The sequence below is a fragment of the Dermacentor silvarum genome, chromosome 10 (assembly GCF_013339745.2).
Source record: "Dermacentor silvarum isolate Dsil-2018 chromosome 10, BIME_Dsil_1.4, whole genome shotgun sequence".
Taxonomy (NCBI): Eukaryota; Metazoa; Arthropoda; class Arachnida; order Ixodida; family Ixodidae; genus Dermacentor; species Dermacentor silvarum.
Window position 1 is genome coordinate 51,693,541 of NC_051163.1, and position 19,342 is coordinate 51,712,882.

At 44.8% G+C, this 19,342-nt stretch overlaps 1 protein-coding gene across 1 annotated transcript in view; it reads right to left on the reverse strand.

The window, feature by feature from the left end:
- LOC119431529 (PDZ domain-containing RING finger protein 4-like) overlaps positions 1-16,006 on the reverse strand; it is a 205,908-nt gene extending 189,902 nt beyond the window's left edge. Inside the window, 1 exon segment of the mRNA XM_049657122.1 lies at positions 15,766-16,006. Within this exon segment, the coding sequence (XP_049513079.1) occupies positions 15,766-15,828 (63 nt within the window). The 5' untranslated portion in view covers positions 15,829-16,006.
- Between the last annotated feature and the right edge of the window lie 3,336 nt (positions 16,007-19,342).

The window sequence follows — 19,342 nt, forward strand, 5'->3', positions numbered from 1 at the left end:
AAGAGATGCAGGCTTTCCCCAATATGTCATCACATCTTGTGCGAGACAATCCTGCAGAGAGCGAAAATAGAACCAGGCCACAAAGAAAAGCAGCAAGACAGGAGACCAGTGCACGTTGTTCCGTACGTGCACAAGTTATCCCACAATCTTAAGAAAATTTCAAATAGGTATAATTTTAACTTGTTTTCAACGCCCCATGCAAGTTGTATTCGATTTGTGCACTCATGAAACCAAAATACAGGCCCCCCGCTACACTATCAATCACAAAAACCGTTTTTTTGTCCGATTGCACCAGTAATGTCGTATATCACATTCTTTTGAATTGTGAAAAAATTTACATAGGTCAAACTGGACAATGTTTCAATGATCGTGCTCGTCAACACTGCAATAACGTAACGAACGGATATGGTAGCCATTTAGCTGACCATCGTAAGAAACACGTATGCGCTCCGATGTTTAATAAAAGGAAATTTATAGGAAAAGAAAACCTTAGAAGGAAAGAGAAATTTTAGAGGCCTTTTGGATCAGCATCGAAGGAGACAATTGTGTCAGTTCGCCTTCTCTTCTACTATCGGAGAAAGAAATAAACTTCCTGAAAGAAAGATTTGGATTGTGATTAGCGAGCGCTTGATGTGTGCATGTTTTCTGAGTATGTATAAAAAGGCTGATTTTCTTTTAATAAACATTCAGTTGGCAGTCGGCACTTGTCCTGTGCTCTTCGTTCCTTTGCCGTCCTTGTTCCTTTAGCGCTGTTACTTTATATTTTTTGCTCTATAATTATGAACCAACTAGCTCTCATTAAGTTGTTACTGAGCTTTCCTTAGCAACGCGATTATGTACGCGTAGCTCACTCTCCCCCACCCTCAAAGGGTGAGGAGGAGCAGAATATGCCGGTGCGCAGATTAAAGTAAGGAAAGTGACAGTCTCAAAAAAAAAAAAAGAAAGAAAGAAAAGGGCGGGCCGAAAAGCAAAAAAACAAGAACATATCACGTACGAAATGAATAAATTACACTTATAAAAAAAAAAAAAACACCAAACGTGCAACACGCAAACAAACACAACCTATAACTTACAACCTTTATACACAAACAAACAGTTACAGTGACGGCGTTCGAGATAATCAACTAGAAGGCATACGCCGCCTAGGAAGTTCCTCATCATAGGTTGCTGCATATTAAGATCGCGCGAGGTCTTATTATTATATATATGAAATATTAGGATGCATACCTGGAAACCTAGGAGGAATGTGCATAATGAAAGCTAGGGAGACGTTTGATGCATCTGGCTCCATCGAGAGTAACTACGCTGGACTGTACGTGTGTACACCGAAATATTTGCGTATTACCTATCATGGTTTTTACCGAAGAAAACGTTTTGCACGCTTCGAAAGGTAATTTCTGGCACTATGTTTCAATATGCGTTATGGGTGGCGTATATATAGTATTTCTGCAAGCGTGAAGGAACTACTGTTCGGCTTACCTTTCGCAGTGCCTCTATGCGGCCTGAACCGCTGTCACAAGATCCTGACAGAGCTTCCGTTTAAAGCTTCCATTTTGAGCTACGGTAACGGTCTCTTACTAAAAGGAAGGCGGAGAGAGAAGGACAAGAGGAAGCAGTGAAACGCCGTGGGCCAAAGCGTCGCAGCGCTCACCCGTCATGATCAATCTAACCCAGGCGACGCCAGCGCCGAGCCCACCAGTGCGAGCAGACGCCGAAACGCCTAAGAAGCAGCTGGGGAGTAGGAGTGGCGAAAATAAATGAAAATAAAGTGTCTTCTCGAAGGTAACGCCTTTCTTGGCGGCCGCATGTGGAACTCCTGCGATCGAAAGTTTTGGGAACGCCGTCGGCTCTGTATACTTTGTTTCACGCGTTTCCCGGCAACCCTGCGAAATCTAGAGATACTTCCTTACTGCTCGGCACCCGCGACCAAAAAGTAGGACGTCGCATACGAAAGAAATATATTAGGCACGCGCAATGCAGTTCAATGTAAAACTAAGGCTGTCAGTTTGACGTCACGAAATATGACGTATATGTAGCGTGAAAGTCGTCGGAGATTGAAATCTGTTTGCCACCAAACGATTGGAGTGACATGTTGCTATGTCCAGCGGCCACAGCGCATCGCTACCGCTCGCTGCTACAAAAAAAAAAAAAAAAAAAAAAAAATCACAGAGTACGTCTGGTACTCGAAGCACAAATATGAGGAAGTGATTTGTGATTTGACGTAATCAACGCGGTACACGAGTTGTTTAGTCGTGAAATGCGAAATTGTTATTTCGTGGGAAACATTGCAGAACAAGAACAACGGCACTGCAATACCGGCGGAGTGATACTTCCTAGGCCACACTACTTTCGTACCTTCCGCAGGGTTTCCTGCTCAGTATGACACGGAATATACGATATTGAAAGAAAGCTCATGGGTCTAAATTTCTTCAAGTCTTTAACGTCTCCCTTTTTATGGATTAGTATAATGCCGGGCGTTCTTCCAGCTCTCTGGTACACTTGAACTCGTGAGGCATTGCGTATGAAGGGCCGCAAGCTTTTCAAGCATGATATCTCCTCCATCTGTGAATAAATTGACTGTTATTCCATCTTTTAGAGCAGATTTCCCCTGCTCATGTCTTGCAAGGCCCTTCTAAGATTCATCACTAGTTATAGAAGGATCCTCTGTATCCTGTTCATCACTAATTCGAATGAAAGTAGCTTGGCTGCCCTGGGGACTGTACAGATCACTATAAAATTAATCCGCTGCTTTTACTATGTCATCGAAATTGCTGATGATATTACCCTGCTTACCTTCAGTATAAAATATTCACCAAGATAATTTCCAATAGAATCAGGGCAACACTTCACTTCAGCCAACCAAGAGAACAGGCTGGCTTCAGGAAGGGATACTCTACGATGGATCATATCCATGTCGTAAATCAGGTAATAGAGAAATCTACGGAGTACTATCAACCTCTCTATGTGGCTTTCATAGATTATGAAAAAGCATTTGATTCAGTAGAGATACCAGCAGTCATACAGGCATTCCGTAATCAAGGGGTACAGGAGGCATACGTGAATATCTTGGCAAATATCTACAAGGATTGCACAGCAAACTTGGTTCTCCACAGGAAAAGTAGAAAGATACCTATCAAGAAAGGGGTCAGGCAAGTAGACACAATTCTCTCAGCAACCCTCGGTTTGCAGATGACATTGTCCTATTCAGCAACAATGCGGACGAGTTACAGCAAATGATTGAGGACCATAACCGAGAAAGTGTAAGAGTGGGGTTGAAGATTAATATGCAGAAGACAAACATAATGTTCGTACGTTTATCTAGGTCAATTACTCACAGGGGACCCTGACCATGAGACAGAAATTTACAGAAGAATAAAATTGGGTTGGAGTGCATACGGCAGGCATCGCCAAATGCTGACTGGGAGCTTACGACTGTCGTTGAAAAGAAAAGTGTACAATCATTGCATTCTACCGGTGCTAACACAAGGGGCAGGACACTCTGAGGTTAGCAAAGAAGTTAGAGAACAAGTTAAGGACCGCACAAAGAGCAATGGAACGAAAAAAAATGTCACAGTTTCGCCCTAAGGGCGAAGCAATGAATGCTGATAGCAACACAGCAATGTCATACGAAGTAAGGTGAGCGGCTTTGGTAGCAATATGAATTGTAGTAAACATGAGCTGATTAAGTAAGCAGGTGTGCTGCGGCGTAAGTAGACCGACATGAAGAGAGACTCGATGACCACGAGAAGGCGCGTGTGAAACGGTGGTGTTGATGAGAAGCGCTTCCCGTGGGCAGCGCGTGCGAAGGGACACACCTGTAGCGCTGCACTGCCGATCCGGGCAGCATTGCATGTGTAGCGTGCGTTGGAAAATGTGGCCCGACTATTACTAACTGAATGAACAAGCGTGGTGTGAGCGCGCACAAACAAACATGAATAGATCACACTGAATGACTGCAGACAACGACTGTCAAAACGCTGGCAGCAAGCGCATACGCCGCAGCGGGCGAAGGTACGTGCGGTCTATCGCTTCAACGGAAACTGAGTGGCGAATGCACTGCGCATACAAAGGTCAGAGCCGTGTGGAGATAAGAGACGGTGCGGGCGAGCGACGAGCGCGGTTGTTGGCAGAGTAGAAGTGCGCCCCCCCCCCCCCCCCCCCCCCCGCTCCCTCCGGCGCTCGCTTCCCACTTCCTTGCTTGCGCGTGGGAGATTGAGTGCGTTCGCTCTCCGTGATAGCGTGCGTCCCCGCACGCTTCCGCTAGGGCATACGGCGCGCGGCGAAGATTTTATCGATACGGAACCTCACGGCGACGACGACGACGGCAGAAATCCGGTTGAAGTGTCCATATAATTGCTATCGCAATAAAATGTTAGGCCTAACGTTAAGAGACAGGAAGAGAGCAGTGTGGATCAGAGAGCAAACGGGGATAGCCGATATCCTAGTTGACATTAAGAGGAAAAAAATGGAGCTGGACAGGCCATGTAATGCGTAGGATAGATAACCGGTGGACCATTAGAGTTACAGAATGGGTGACAAGAGAAGGGATGTGCAGTCGAGGATGGCAGAAAAAAGAAATTTGCAGGTGGAAATTGGAATCAGCTAGCGCAAGACGGGGGTAATTGGAGATCGCAGGCAGAGGCCTTCGTCCTGCAGTAGACATAAAAATAGGCTGCTGCTGATGATGATGATGACATTTTAATTTCTAATACCCTCAATCGAGGTAACTTTGGAGATGTTGGTTTGCTTAGTCGGATGAGTGACTAATTCTAGTCGAATGGACAAAATGATGCGGCATCATTGTACAATATCACATCATATTGTAGCACAGTACTCCAGCCGTATCCTAATTACCGTAGAAGTTGGAATAATAGTGTACACAACGTTGGGACGCTCTCTTTGAGTACAGTTTTTAACAGTGTTGTAAATCAGCGTCAATCATAATAGTAACATAGTCATGCCAGATTCCCGGTCCACGGCTTTCTTCCACAAAATACACGCTCACAAATTTACGCTCTTATTGTAGTTACAAACACTCGAAATGGGCTCTTTGCTGTTCATGTTTATTAATTCGATTTCATTAGCACTGCTGCGCAAATTGATTTACCTCTGCAATTGGGTCACGCCTCTAATATGCTCAAATGTGCGCACCGCGAAAAATGTACCAGCAGACCGTGCTGGGAGCCCAGTTGAAAAAATGCAGTTACTGATATAAAAAAGAGTGAATCTGTTGCGCAATAAATTACTCCCACCGCGTATATGTCTTGCACCTAGGCCAGGAACACGACGATACGCAGGAATACTAAAAAGCAACCATCGCTTCGGCATCCATCTTGCCCCAACGCGTAAAAGGCACATGCGCGAACGAGTCATTTGTCCCTTTGTGATAAACAGCTTCACATCATTCTTCCTGTCACGTACTCTATCTGGTTAGGCGCAGCCTCTGTAAACGGTGTTGCTCTTGTATATGTAGAATATTTAATGCTTTGTCGAGGAAATTTATGAATGACGGCGAAGTTGAATCGACAACTCCCCAATGTGTCGTTCCACGCGCCAGCCAACGAACACATAACAAGTTTGGAACGGTTATGCAAGTTGCGCCTCGCGTGATGAAAAGCCTTTATACGATGCGAAGCGATGAGCTGCTCTGCAGCGCGGTTTGTTTGATGCACTGTTCCACGTTGACATGAAACAAATGCGCGCAAATATGTAACGCTGTCACGAAAGAAACAACCGGGCTGAGCGCGACTTAACGGGACAACTACACCGACTCGAGACAGCGACGCCACAAGGGAGCGCGAGTGTACGAATGACGATAAAGAGAAGGTAGTAGAGAATACCGTATAGACTCGTGTTATAGCCGCACCATTTTTACAGGGAACAGCTATCGTACCTGGCTGAATACGCATTGGGTCTTAGCTGGCGTGCCTGCCAGTGTCGCTGAAGCCGACACGGCAGTGCTATTTACCGTGGTTTGTGATCTCATTATTTCCTGACTCCGCAGTTGGTCGATGCCTTGTTGCTATCCTGCATTGATTGTTAAAGTTATTGTGTTCAATTGATTGGATTGTTCTTATTCACGTGATCAGCCGTTTACTACTGTAATGCTGCCTGAGCGAGGGATTGATTTAGATGAAATCGGAAGTGTTCGTAACCATCGTGTCACCAACTTCCTGATGAAGAAGAAATTTTTCTGTGATCAGAAGACGGGAACATGAGGTCACATAAAAACGTTCCAACAGTACGGCACATTTCGTAAATATGTCTATACAACCAATATAGCAAAAAACACATCAACGAAGCGGCACATTCTGCAGTTTCTACAATTAAAAGTAATTCGCATAGAACAAGAATAAGTAAACAAACACCCCCCCCCCCAACTCTAACACCCACAACTGGTATGTGTAGGCCATAGAATAACCAAATTGAAGACAACAAAATATAACTTAGCATAAAGCAATTAACTATCAACATAACTGGCTCAACAAGGAACGCTAATGTGTCGTTGAACCCGTCGAACCTTCACAAAAGTACGACCGAAGTACGCCTATGCCGAAGAACCATCGCTGTTGGTGAACAGCACATCTTTAAGTATGCATTGCGCGTCGCTTACTCCAATGTCACTTGGGCGTACGCCTTGTGATTGCGTTCTTCACGTGTCTCCTTAGCTTACTCGCGTGATTTACAATGCGTGTGTGCAGAATTATAACGAACAGTTTATGTGTACGAAGCCCTGGCTTGCTGAACTATCAGCCAACTTTGCACATCCTACATGCTTAGTCGGCTCAGTGTCATCAGAAATGGGGGTTTTCGAATAGTGATTTATTAGACCAAATCGAATGGGAATCAAATAGTGCCAGAATAAAATCGAATCGAATATATCGAATACTTTTCGAATATTTTTCGAATAATGAACAGCTGTTATCACAAGTAATATAAAACGACGTTTAAATACTAGTATTCTTAAAGGTAGCAAGTTTCGGTCATTACGCTATACGCTATGAAGCGTTGTTAATTAAAAGCACAAATGAAGCGTTATGCGCAAGCAAGTTGTTTCTTCACATGCACAGGGCTGTTCAGAGAGTGCCAGTGATCGCAGTACAGCCTGTAAGGTATGGCTACCTAAGTGACGTAGTCTCCTCTACTACGCAAGTTCTCATGTTTTATGTCTATACTATGTCAGCGGGGGTGAAATCTTACAGTACTTTTGCTGCGATTTTATGTTTAATTGGGCGCAGTTGATGTTTTGTAGTATTCGAAAAGTATTCGGAGAATCGCATTTACGAATAGTGACTATACGAATCGAAGACCGAATGGAATAGGACAATATTCGATTCGTTATTCGAAAGTTTTCAATATTCGCACACCCCTAATTAGAATGCACGCTGAAGAGTAAGTTTTAGCTAAGAGCCAACTCCAATTTCCCTCTTCATTTATTCATGTAAAACGCATAGATGCTCTCATGAGGAAACCATGAAACCAACTTCAATAAAGTTTGTGGCACTGAACAGATAAAACTGGGAAGTATACCGACTGCAGGAAGCTGAATTTTTATTTACTGCCTCACCTGCTGTAAAAGAAAATGCCGAGAATTTGTGAAATTCGGGAAAACTGAAGAGCAACGTCTACAGAATTGCAACTCTGCACCAACAGACATCACAATGCTATAAACTTTTCTTTGTCTTTTGTAGCATGTAAAGCTGACAGATATAGTATGTGAATCTACACCTTGCTTGAAATTGATATAAACTTTGCGATGGTCTCGCAAAAGTCACGCTTTCGTAATGATGTTAGCTTTATCAGCTGTATAAACTTGGACATGCAGCAGCACCGGCAACGCGCAGAACTGTTGTCGACGCCGTCGGCGTTTTGCCCGCGTTCGCTCAAAATGCGTGCGGCGTTGGTGACTGTTGCCGGAGCCTGTGATATAAATAGGCACTTGGTGCCGCAGCTAAACGTCGCCTCCCTTCCCTCCCCCTTCCCCCCCTCCCCCACGGCGTCTCGCGCATCGGAAGAAGGCGCGTTTGCTCTACATATATGGTGATTGTAAAGGAGGAAAGAGACGCCTACTTTTGCAGCCCTTAAGGAAGCACGGCGCAGAACGCGCGTTTGTTCTCCGCCGTGCGTTCACTCCCCGTGAAAGAGCGCGTCCCTCGCGCCCTTTCACTCGCACATACAGCGTTCAGCGGCGCGCGGTCACGATTTCATCTCCATTGACGTCATACGGAACCTCACGGCGACGGCGACGGCGACGGCGACGGTAGAAATCTGCTTTTGAGTGTCCATATAATTGCTATCGCAATAATTCTTGGTCTCCCTGTTAGAGATTCATTTTGCCCGCTTAGATGTCTCAGGGACAGATTACAGAATAGCGACAGCCCTATTTTTTTTATTTACAGAGCTGAGAACTCGTTGCTGGAGTTCTTGATTAGTTTTTTTTTTGTTTTCTAACTACTTTGGAAACAATATTGATGTCTTAAAAACTTCGCCTGCTAGAGTTGGTAGAGTTAAAATTATTATTGCGATAGCAATTTAAACTAGCGATTTCTGCCGTCGGCGTCGCCGTCGCCGTGCCGTCGCCGTCGCCGTCGCCGTGATATCGTCATTGAAATCGTCGCCGCGCGCCGCCGAACGCTGTGTGCGAGTGGGGCGCGAGGGACGCGCGCTTTCAGGGGAGTGAACGGGCGCCGCGCGTTCTGCGCCGTGCTCCTTAGGGCTGCAGAAGTAGGCGTCTCTTTCCTCCTTTACAATCACCATATATGTAGAGCAAACGCGCCTTCTTCCGACGCGCGAAAGGCCGAGGGGGGAGACGAGGGAAGGGAGGCGACGTTTAGCTGCGGCACCAAGTATAACTAGCGTATATCATTGCATCTGGTTAGGCAGGCGACGAGAGAAGGTATTTCTTCTTTTCACGTATATTAAAACGAAGCTTTGTTTGCGAATCTTCCGGGGATTTCCTGACTGTGGCTGGGTGCATGCGTTGCTGCTTACCTGCCAAATAGCTCGTACCTAAAGAAAAAACTCAATTACTTGAACGTTGGCGGAGTCGAACCTCAGTCTCTGCACGCCAACCCATTGCTCTACCTAACAATCCACAATGGCACGCATACTTCTATCGTGCCAACGCAACTATCTCCTCGAGATGATCGCCGAATGTGTCACATTGTGTAGACCGGGTGCGCCCAGAGCTGATGCGCCCAGAGCTGATGCGCCCAGAGCTGATGCGCGAGAGTAGATGCGCACACGCTAGTTTCCTTGGCGCAGGAATTAAATGGGAAAATTTGAAGCATTTCATTAACCGCTTCACGAAAGATTTGCTTCACATAGATACCAAAATGTGTGCTGGAGCTGCATAGTATATTTAGTTGCATTAATTTATAGGCACAATCAAGAGCTATGTTAATTCAGTTTAGACTGGTACAATCTTATTGCAAGTCTATACTGTCGCAAATTTCGCGGCAATAGATTGTTGATCAGAGGTGAACAATGGAGGCCAACGTTACCATTTCTTGAATATCCCGCGAAACTCCGGTACCATTACGCCAGTATGGCGTCAAGGATTTCAAAATATTTTCACCTATTTGGGCCATTGTGGGCTTACTAAATGTTTCTGAAATTCGCCAAGTTCAATTGTTCGTCGCTCTGGAATACATTGTAATCCATCTTTACCACTAAAAAAAAAAATCAAATTACCTAAGGCGGAGTGTAGACGCCATCCAAATCCATGACGTCACGGGGTTCCGGTGCCGGAACTTCGAACCAGCGTCTCGACCAACCTTTCGTTTTCGTGTGTTTTCTGGCTCACCAAGCGTCTTCTCGAAGAGTTACCGTTTCGGTATTGTAGGAGGGCAATTTCGTTATACAACTGAAAATATTACCCTTTAGTGTCTCTTTAGAGGTACGGTTGACGCCTTTAGGGTGATACCGAGTACTACTCGATCGTCTCATGGCAAACAAAATAAAATCACGAAGAGGGCCGAAAAAAAAAAACTGCGTACATTCAGGGAGCGTAAACACGCTTGCAAAGTACACTGCACACGAGTCATCCAGGATGCCACAGAAGATTGTGCGTTAACAAGCACAGACACATCAATAAATAGGTACCGCCGTATAACTAAGTAATTGAACAACACGTACAGGAGCTCTCAATTTCGAGTAGAAGAACACAAATACACACACACACACAAACACACACACCTAAATAACATGCGACGTTCGTTTGGTAAAAATACTTTTATATATTTTGTTCCTATAATACCGGCCGATTCGTGGCCCATTCTCTCTCCCTGTAGTGGTCGGCTCCATTTCATGGAGGATCAACCTGCACCAACCAGCCAACCTGTCGTGCAGCCGAAATCAGCTATGAATCATCGTTAACTCGCCCAGAACCGCCTTCTGATCTATTCAGCTACAGCGGAATGTGACGCTTATACACAGCAGGTACAACCTAAAAAAATCTGACGGCACAAGGAATGTTGTCGTTCGCACCTGGACGGGTGTGGTGTGCCACTATTACAGCAGTCTATACGGTACAAGGAAACAGACTCCATCATGCAGGGAGAGGAGTGTGCAGTCTTGGACGTGAAAGAAATTGCTGAGTGTTCAACGGCACGTTGAGAAACGACACGAGAGAGAGAGAGAGAGTACGAAAAGAAAAGATATATAACCAGTAAGAAAGAATTCACAGCTTGCACTTCTTCGGGCGAGCTTAGGTGCTTATGAATAGCTTACGACATCCTTCTTTCTATTCTTCCTCCTTTCGCCCAGTTTATGAATAGTGTACTCGCGCATTTATTTCAATTATCCCCGCTGACAATGCTCGCTGCTGATTCTTCTGCTTTTTTGCTGCTGCGGGAGGCTTTTGTTCCTTCTTATAACGAAGCGGCGGGGAGACGATGGAACTCGGTATAATGAATGTGAACGGGCTGGTAATTATCCTGTCCCGCGAGAAAGCATATAAAGACCGAGTTTGCACAACGCGCGCGTGTTTTTAAATTAACGTAATGAGAGGGCGCAGTAGCGACGGCCCGGGGCGATGACAGAACTATACTCGGAGATAATAATGTGCCCACGCGCATTGTGCGCGGTTGTGGTCTCAGCTGTATACACACTACACCCGCAGGAAATGAGTTGCACCCCCCCCCCACCTCCTCCCCCCCCCCCTCCCTCCCCCCAGGTATTGAATTTGGCGCGTCGATATATAAGGCACGTGCTCGTCTTTGTTTCTTGATTGTTGCTTCGAAACGAAATACAAATTAGTATTCACGAAGTTCGCGGCGTCAGAAAACTCATCCACGTGTACTCCGGGAGCTGTATTAAAGAAAATAAAAATTCCGTAAAGATGGCTAACCAGCGAAGCTGAAACGTGTGGCCCCAGTGTTTATCAATGGGTTGATCCCGAGGGTTCATTACAGTACTTCTCAATTATGAGGTTACGCACACGTTCGGATGCGACGGGGAGAACGACGTCACTGACGGTCACTGACGCACCCGCAGTCCGCCGATGTCGCTTGGATTCGATGTCTCGAATTTGCTCGGCGGCGTGGTTAGCAGCATTCGTCCGCCCCATTGCCGCTTGCGATTCTTCGAAATTAAATTGCGTCAAAATTAAATCTGTCGGTTACGTAAGACAATGAATACCCCATAAGCAATGGCTCATATCCCCATAAACGCGGCCTCCCCATTACGACGACAGAAGAGAAGTGCAATTCTACGCTGGAATGATGAGCGGCAACGCAGCCAGCTGCGGAAGACGACGACGCGCGAGCCAATGATGATGATGATATTTTTCAGTGCACATGGGATTTCGCCTAGCCATATACGATTTCTCCCAGACACATAAACCTTCCCTTTAAAAAGCGGCGATGTTTCGCCATTCTTGACATATCAAGTCGCGTGTAAAGATGTCTCAAGTACATAACAATTACAGCGGCTGGCTGCATCAAATAAATAAATAAATATGAAAAACTAACCACCGGTTGCTATCCAATAATGCGTTTAGCATACATTGGGATGTGGTTATTCGTGGTATGCGATGCTTCACTGTGTGTTATTGGCCCGTGCTTTTTTTTTTTCCATCTCCCGCATTCCCCATGTTTTCCTGTAATTTCCTTAGACGTTTAAGGAGCGATTTGAAAACTGCGCGTGATGTTCGTGAATACTAAATTTGTGAGACTCCGGGACAGGCTGAAAGAGTTCCCGTGCAGAAGAAAACAAGCCGGAAGGACACCACTTGCTTCGCGCCGAATCGCAAGTTCGGCTACAAACATGCAAGTCACGGGCGAAAATATCATTGCTTTCGATGCGCGCAGACGCGGAACTTTCCGGGAGACTTGAGCTAGCCTTCGCAGTGCTGACAAAATGTTTCAACCGCATTAGTCATGTGCCAGTGCTACTTCAAGGAGCATATGTCATCACCGCCAGGAAGATTGGGCAGATTCCGATTGCGTATGTGCGGCTAATGACACTGTTCCTTCGATGCTACCCGATGCTGCGGCTTACATATTGATGAAAAGTCCTAGAAAAAGAAAAAACGAGGTTGCGACGGGATGTCGGCCGTTGAAATAATCCTGATGAGACAGCGAGCCAAACATACACACGCTCCAAGCAGGTAGGATGCGAATGAAAATGTCGCGTGTTCTACAGGTGAAGAATGAGTATTTGTAGACAAGTGAACAAATGAACCTGCTAAAAGACGGCCGACGAAATGGTTCTGTGGGGGAAAAATTCAGCCTCAAGTGGCACCGGCCGCGGTTTACAGTACAACGACTGGCAGATAGGCGCTGCCGCTGGCGTTTTTTCTTCTTTTCCTTTCGCCAGCTGAAGCGTTCAGGAGTCATCGGTTGTGAGAAGCATAAAATCAAAATTACGAACAGCACCATCAAGTTAATACATTGATCAATACAATGCATTGCATTGGTGTTTCATTTAAAGGTACAGTTGCAGTAAAAGCTTGGTGTTGCTGCATGGTTTGCGTGTGGGACCGAAGAATTACCTAAATTATTGTTGCATTCAAATATATGTATATGCGATCTTCACGAATCCAAACTATGATTTTTTATGCTACAAGCTACTGCTCTCATCAACATCATCGAACAATGTAAGAACTTTTTTTTCACCATGAACAAGTTAAGTTGATTTGTATTGTCAAAAACATTGTTAAATTATATTGCAATCGTTTCTCGTTTACAATAATAAGAAAATTGAACCAAAACATTTTAATCGTACGAATATCAATATTTATGCCATTGTATTTTACATCCATTCAAGCCAAATCATTTCTTTTGCGCATTCCGTGATATAAGAATACGCCCTGCGCGAATCGCCGTTCGCATACAGCCTCTACATACTACTGTATATATCTGTTCCGCAAAGTAAACTTCGCATTTATCGCTTTAGGAGAACCGAAGAAGTGAGAGAAAGTACATTTCTCTCGGTTCCGAAGCAGGAGCCGAGAGAAAGGAGTCGATTCAAGAGGTGAGTGAAAAGCAAATTGCTGAACACTGTGAAGGTAAAAAAGCCACACTCCTGAGAGTCCTGAGGTTGGCAGGAAAGCGGTGCAGAAGTTTACATGTGTTCTCAAGGAGTGTACAGCAGACGGCGTGCTGTTCAATGTTCGAGAAAGGCCTGGTTGACTGAGAAACAGACTTTTAGAATGCAGAATAGGGCAAATCTTTGCTAATGAAAATCGTAGGTAGAGTAATTTCTGGGCAAAGTTATGTTTTGTTTTTTGAGTCAATAATTAGATGGCGAAGCAATGTAACGTGATACAAATGCAGCAACGATGAGGGAAAAAAATTGTTATGTGCTAAAAAAAATTATGATGCCTTCTGTTACTTCTGTCGATGGCTATCTGCTTAGGGCTCATGAGTCATACTTTAAAGAAATATTTTGCTTGTTGTCAACATGGACCCTCTGGTCCTCATAATTTCTTTCTTTATAACTGTTTTAGCGCTGATAATATTCACTGAAAATGGACATTTTTGAATGAGTAATATTGCTACGCGCTGCAGACGACGCTGGACGATAACCAGACGCACACTGAAAAGGAAGCAGACGACGTTCGAAGCGAGAAAATAAGCTATCATCCCTTGTTAGCGTACAACGGCGAAAAAAAAATATCGGGCGCTCAGATCATCCAGAGTGCGAAAATAAACACACATACAAACAAAAAAAAAATATATTGCAAGCTGGAAAGAGAAGCGCAATCGTATGAAGAGGTTTAAACGTAGAGGCAAGAGGTTGGGGGGAGAGGGACATTGGTCTATGTTCGCTTCCGGCTAGCCTATCCAGGGATTCATCAATCTCCTCTAACGAGTACCGCCGGCTCCAACAGATCATGAGCACGCGAGGCGGGTAATAGCACGGTTCCGTGATGACGAAAGGTCGGCAGAGATTGCAGCGGTAGAGTTGCGTTAGGCTTACACACAGTTCGTCTCTTCAAAAAAAAAAAAAAACGAAAAAAAAAACGTGGAGTACTGGTAAAGCTATATGACTGCAGTCAGTCAATCCGTTAAGACATGTAACACCCACACCGTGTGAGGTCTTTTTTTGTTTTCGCAATGCGTTGCCAATCACAACAGCGAGAATCATTTGTCTATCCCGACCCCAAATACGACAACACCCAAGGCGGTAAATAACTCACGAAGGGCTACTGAGCGTAAATGCCCTTGTGAAAGCATGATGCTTGAAAGATGGTAGTAATACGCACACCTTCCACAACATTGCACGGTATTCGACACTAGATACTGCGAGCTCATTGTGCCGACGTTATCTATGGTTGCTCTCCGCAAGACGTGATCCAGTCTGCTCCGGGGAAACTCGAGCTCGCAGAGGAAATGAACCGGAGTGACGTCATATTGCACATGCGTGATGAATGTGAACGGGCCCCCTCCGATGACGACGCAAATCCTGGACGGTTCTCTGCCTCACAAGATAACCACCATCGCCTCGAATCAGTGCATGTTTGTTATCGCTTGTCAACGACTGGTTGTTTGCCCCCCGATACGCTTTAGTGGAAAACTTTCTACTAAACAGTGCTCTTATTAATACATTAGCGCATTCTACGCCAGGTATACAGCAGTTTGCAGTTGATTATAGAGAGGTAAAACTATCGGTAAGTGGACCTATCGATAGCAATAAAAAAGACTATCGACAGCATTACTATGTATAGTGCTATCGATAGTGTTACAATATTTCGCTATGAACCTATCGATAGTGTAAGAAAAACTATCACGGGTAATACTATCCATAAGTAGACTGAGTAAATTTGACGTGCATTCAGAGTATCGACGGTGCATAGCATTAGGCAGTGTCCCTTCCGCCCTCAGAAACAAGCGTACATTCCGGCCACAAAAGTTTTACGGGACTCTGGAATTGCGAAGAAGTTCTCGGTAAATATGGCCACATAGTCTCGAGACCAGTGTTTCAGTGTGGAGTGTAGTATTTGACGTATATCGGTTGCTACATACGCCGTGGTTCATCAAATAAAACGAGCCATGCCTCAACGGAGCAAAAAATTCACATTTTTCTTAGAATTTGTGAGCCGTAAGCTTTCCTGGTCGGCTGTACGTATCCAAAAGCCTGGAACACTGTATAAAAATTTCCTGATACAACCATTGCGGTGTAATTGGATGTGCAACCAAACTATTCGCAGTACCTAAGCATTAGGCGCATTGCCTGCCCCCTTACAAGCAAGTATACACTGTCAGAGGCACAAGGCACAGGCTCTACTAACGAGGCTGCAAATAGGTAAAACGTACTTACCGGTAGGCAGCCTGTATTCGCGCAGTGTAACCTAATTGTAACGTTCATTCGACCAGTTTTCATCGCGGTCAAGGCACGGTAGGTTCTTCCACAACTCTGAACCGCAGGTTAGCAGTATTAGCACTGCCATGCACGACGATGATGCATCCCGAGGTCCGCGCGTTTCTATGGCGACTCCGATGCCGACGCGTGTGCCGAGTGCGCCTTCATGACGCGCACACCGGATCATAGATCGACTGATTTGTGCTGACGCAGCATAAGTGTGCCGCGCCCGCATGTGACGTAAGATGTGTCTTTTATGGCGCCTTCGGCTGGTCGTTTTCGGAGCGCTCTAGACCGCTCTCGCGAGCGGCTTTCTTTTCGACTGGTTGAAAGAGAGCTTGCGTGCTGCTGTTTCTAACAGCGGAGCTGCCGGCCGTTAGTCCAGTCCGTCTCGAAAAAAAAAAGAAATGTGGGCCGATCCTGGCGGTTGTACAGAAAGGGCCCGAGCGCAATGGCGCATACCCCTGTGAACTAGCGAAACTGAGCCTGGCTAAGTCTAGCTAAGCATGGTTTGGACTACTATAGCTTAGTCAGTCGTCGATAGTCAATAAATAGGTCATCTATAATCGATCAATAGTCAATAAATTCAGGAAAATGCTGGGGATGACTGGTAGTGATTAGCCTAGCCCAAAAGCCAGGAATTGCTAGCGGTGCCCATCAGCTCCGCTGTCTCTTTAGCATTGCGCCTCCAGTACAAGCTTCGCTAATTTTTTTCATTTTTTTCTTTGCTCTTCTTTTTAATCGCTACCTTTCCTCAACGAGCGCTCTCAGGAGCTCTGAGCCCCGTCGACCGAGCAGTGGTCGAGATTCAGAGCGCTTCCGCCGAACACCGCGTCACCCTTGTCGGCGACAGTCCTCCGTAACCTAATACCGGTCTCACTCGTACACTTCTCATCGTGACCTGGGCCGATCCGGATCGGATTCATTTATCGCGATCAACAATGGTCGCTGCTACACGTTCCAACGATCCGGATCGAGTTATCGTCTGCAACTCTCAAAACTGCACAATGCCTTGGCTACAAATTCAGACTTGGAAACCATGGTTTAATTTGGACAATATTTCAATTTTACAGATTACTATTGCTTATAAAAAGGATCTTAAGCGCTGTTTATTGAGCTGCAACCACTTTTTTGTTTTTAGCGTTTTCAGAATACTGCGCTAGAGGGCGCAGGCGTCAGCCTGCGATCGCGATCAAGAGGCCTGATCGCGATTCATGGATCGCGATTGTCCGGATCCGCAAGATCGCCGTCGCAAACGACCGTGTAGCAACACCCGATCCGGATGAAGTTCGATCCCGATCGGCCTCGATCGCGATCAGAAGAGTACGTGTGACACCGGTATAAGACGCTGCATGCTGTCCTCTCGGCGAACGCTCATCCCGCCGTCGTTTTTCCCGGCAGCGCCGGGAGTTTCGGCAGCGTGAAATCGAAACTTTGCTTTAGTCACGTGGTTTCACCTCTGCCATTTCCTCCTTCTAGAGCGAGGTGCATGTTCGGCTTGTGTGCTCGTTCCTCTCTACCTCTGAGTTCGAGGAAACGCCGGGATCTGCAGGACTCTGATATCGGAGGCCGGATTCGACCAGTCGAATTAGTAAATGTCAAAGGAGAAACGATCGTCGAGATAGTGTAACAATTACAATCTAGTTATTAATGCGAATGCATTCTGTGTCCTATGAGGCAGAAAAGCCAGCGTTGTCCTTCACGAGTGCTGCCAGAGATCATCATCAGCCTGGATTAATGCAGATTAAGGTTGGAACAAAGTAGAGCAAGGTGGATTAAGGTGGATTAAAGTGGATTAAGGTTAATACAAATAAGAGCAAAGTTATTAGGGTGGCTTAAGGCGGATTATTGTGGATTAAGGTGGATTATTGTTGTTACAAATTAAAACAAGGTTGATTAAGGTGGATTAAAATGGACTAAACTTGGTACAAATTGGAGCAAGATGGATTAAGGTAGAGTTGTGAAGGACACGTGACAACGTATGACATCACGCGCATCATGGACGTAACCATTATTTAGAGAATCGATGATGCTTTCCCATTCAAATCACGTAAGGACACTTAATTAACTGTCAATTTTCTTTTCTTGTGCTTCTTCAGTCAGTTCTTGAGGCCCTTCGCATTCGCTATCACCAGGATAGGCCCATCATGAGCGGTGGATGATATGGAATATTTCCTAGCAATCAAAGTATACATTTTAGCGGGTTAAAAGAGACTGAACACAGTAGCCGCGAACCCTTCATACTCCACTGTAAGATCGCGCGAACTAACTTGTCATGGTCACGTAATCTACGGATACATTATTGTTTTATTTTCTTGACAAATGAAATTGGTAAATTCCTAGAATGTTGCTTCATAGATAAATTTCACTCATATCTACTTAAGGCCCACCAAATGAAATTATTTCTGTATTTTTTTCATTTTCTCAATTGAGAAACCCCCCCCCCCCCCCTAGAATTTCTATGAGAAAAAAAACTATATGCTTCACCCATTTTGCAGTTTTCCTAAATTGATAATTTATGTCAATGATCTTTGTAATATTCGAAACTCCCCTAAGTTGATCATTTACGCAGATGATATTAATATGTTTTTTACACGTAGGTCACTCAGGCACCTTGAGGTTGAGATGAATGACTACCTACGTAAATTGGAGGAATGGCTGCATAAAAATAAGCTGACGATTAATGTAGGGAAGGGCAAGTACATAGTATTTAAGTCTATCAACAAGCCGTGCAGAGACTACATTAACATCATGTTTAGGAACCAGGAGCTGCAGCAGGTTGAAACACAAAAAAATTCTTGGAGCATGGTTCCAAGAAAATATGTCCTGGAACTCTCATGCTGGCAGACTAACATCAGAATTCAGCAAGATTGTTGGGTGCATATTTAAATTAAATCCATTCGTACCACTTTGGCTGACAAAGAACGTATATCACGCTCTTTTTTACTCGCGCATGTCCTATAGCATGCTTGTATGGGGTACAAGTGAAAAGAACTTAAACAAATTAGAAGTTAAAAAAAAGTGTTCCGCCTATTTGAAAATTATTACGGTCACCCGAGGGAAATGCCGAGGGAAATGCCGAGGGAAAAACACTGTATAGTCAAAGCGAGACAAGTCTACCAATATAAACGTTTTAATTTACATTCACGAAAACAACCTGCACTTCTGTCCAACACATGAAACTACGACCAAGTATTCACTACGCAAACAACGAGTTCAGGTACCTGTCACAAGGACAGGGTATGGTAGAGCCCTAATTAAATATCACGTGCCTGTGATTCTAAATCGTGTCGGGGAAAAAAGAAATTTTTACCTCTCAGTAACACAGTTCAAACACCATATCAAAGAACTCTTTGTAATGGACTAATGTAGGCAGTTGACACTACCGTGTATGCACTAATAATGATGTCTATTGGCTTATGTGTATTTCATGCACATCATGCAGAGAATGCTTCAATATTCTCAGATCTATTGGTTTATAATCCTGGTTTTCCATTTGCATGTTTTTTTTTTCTCTTCTTTTATTACTTTTCTT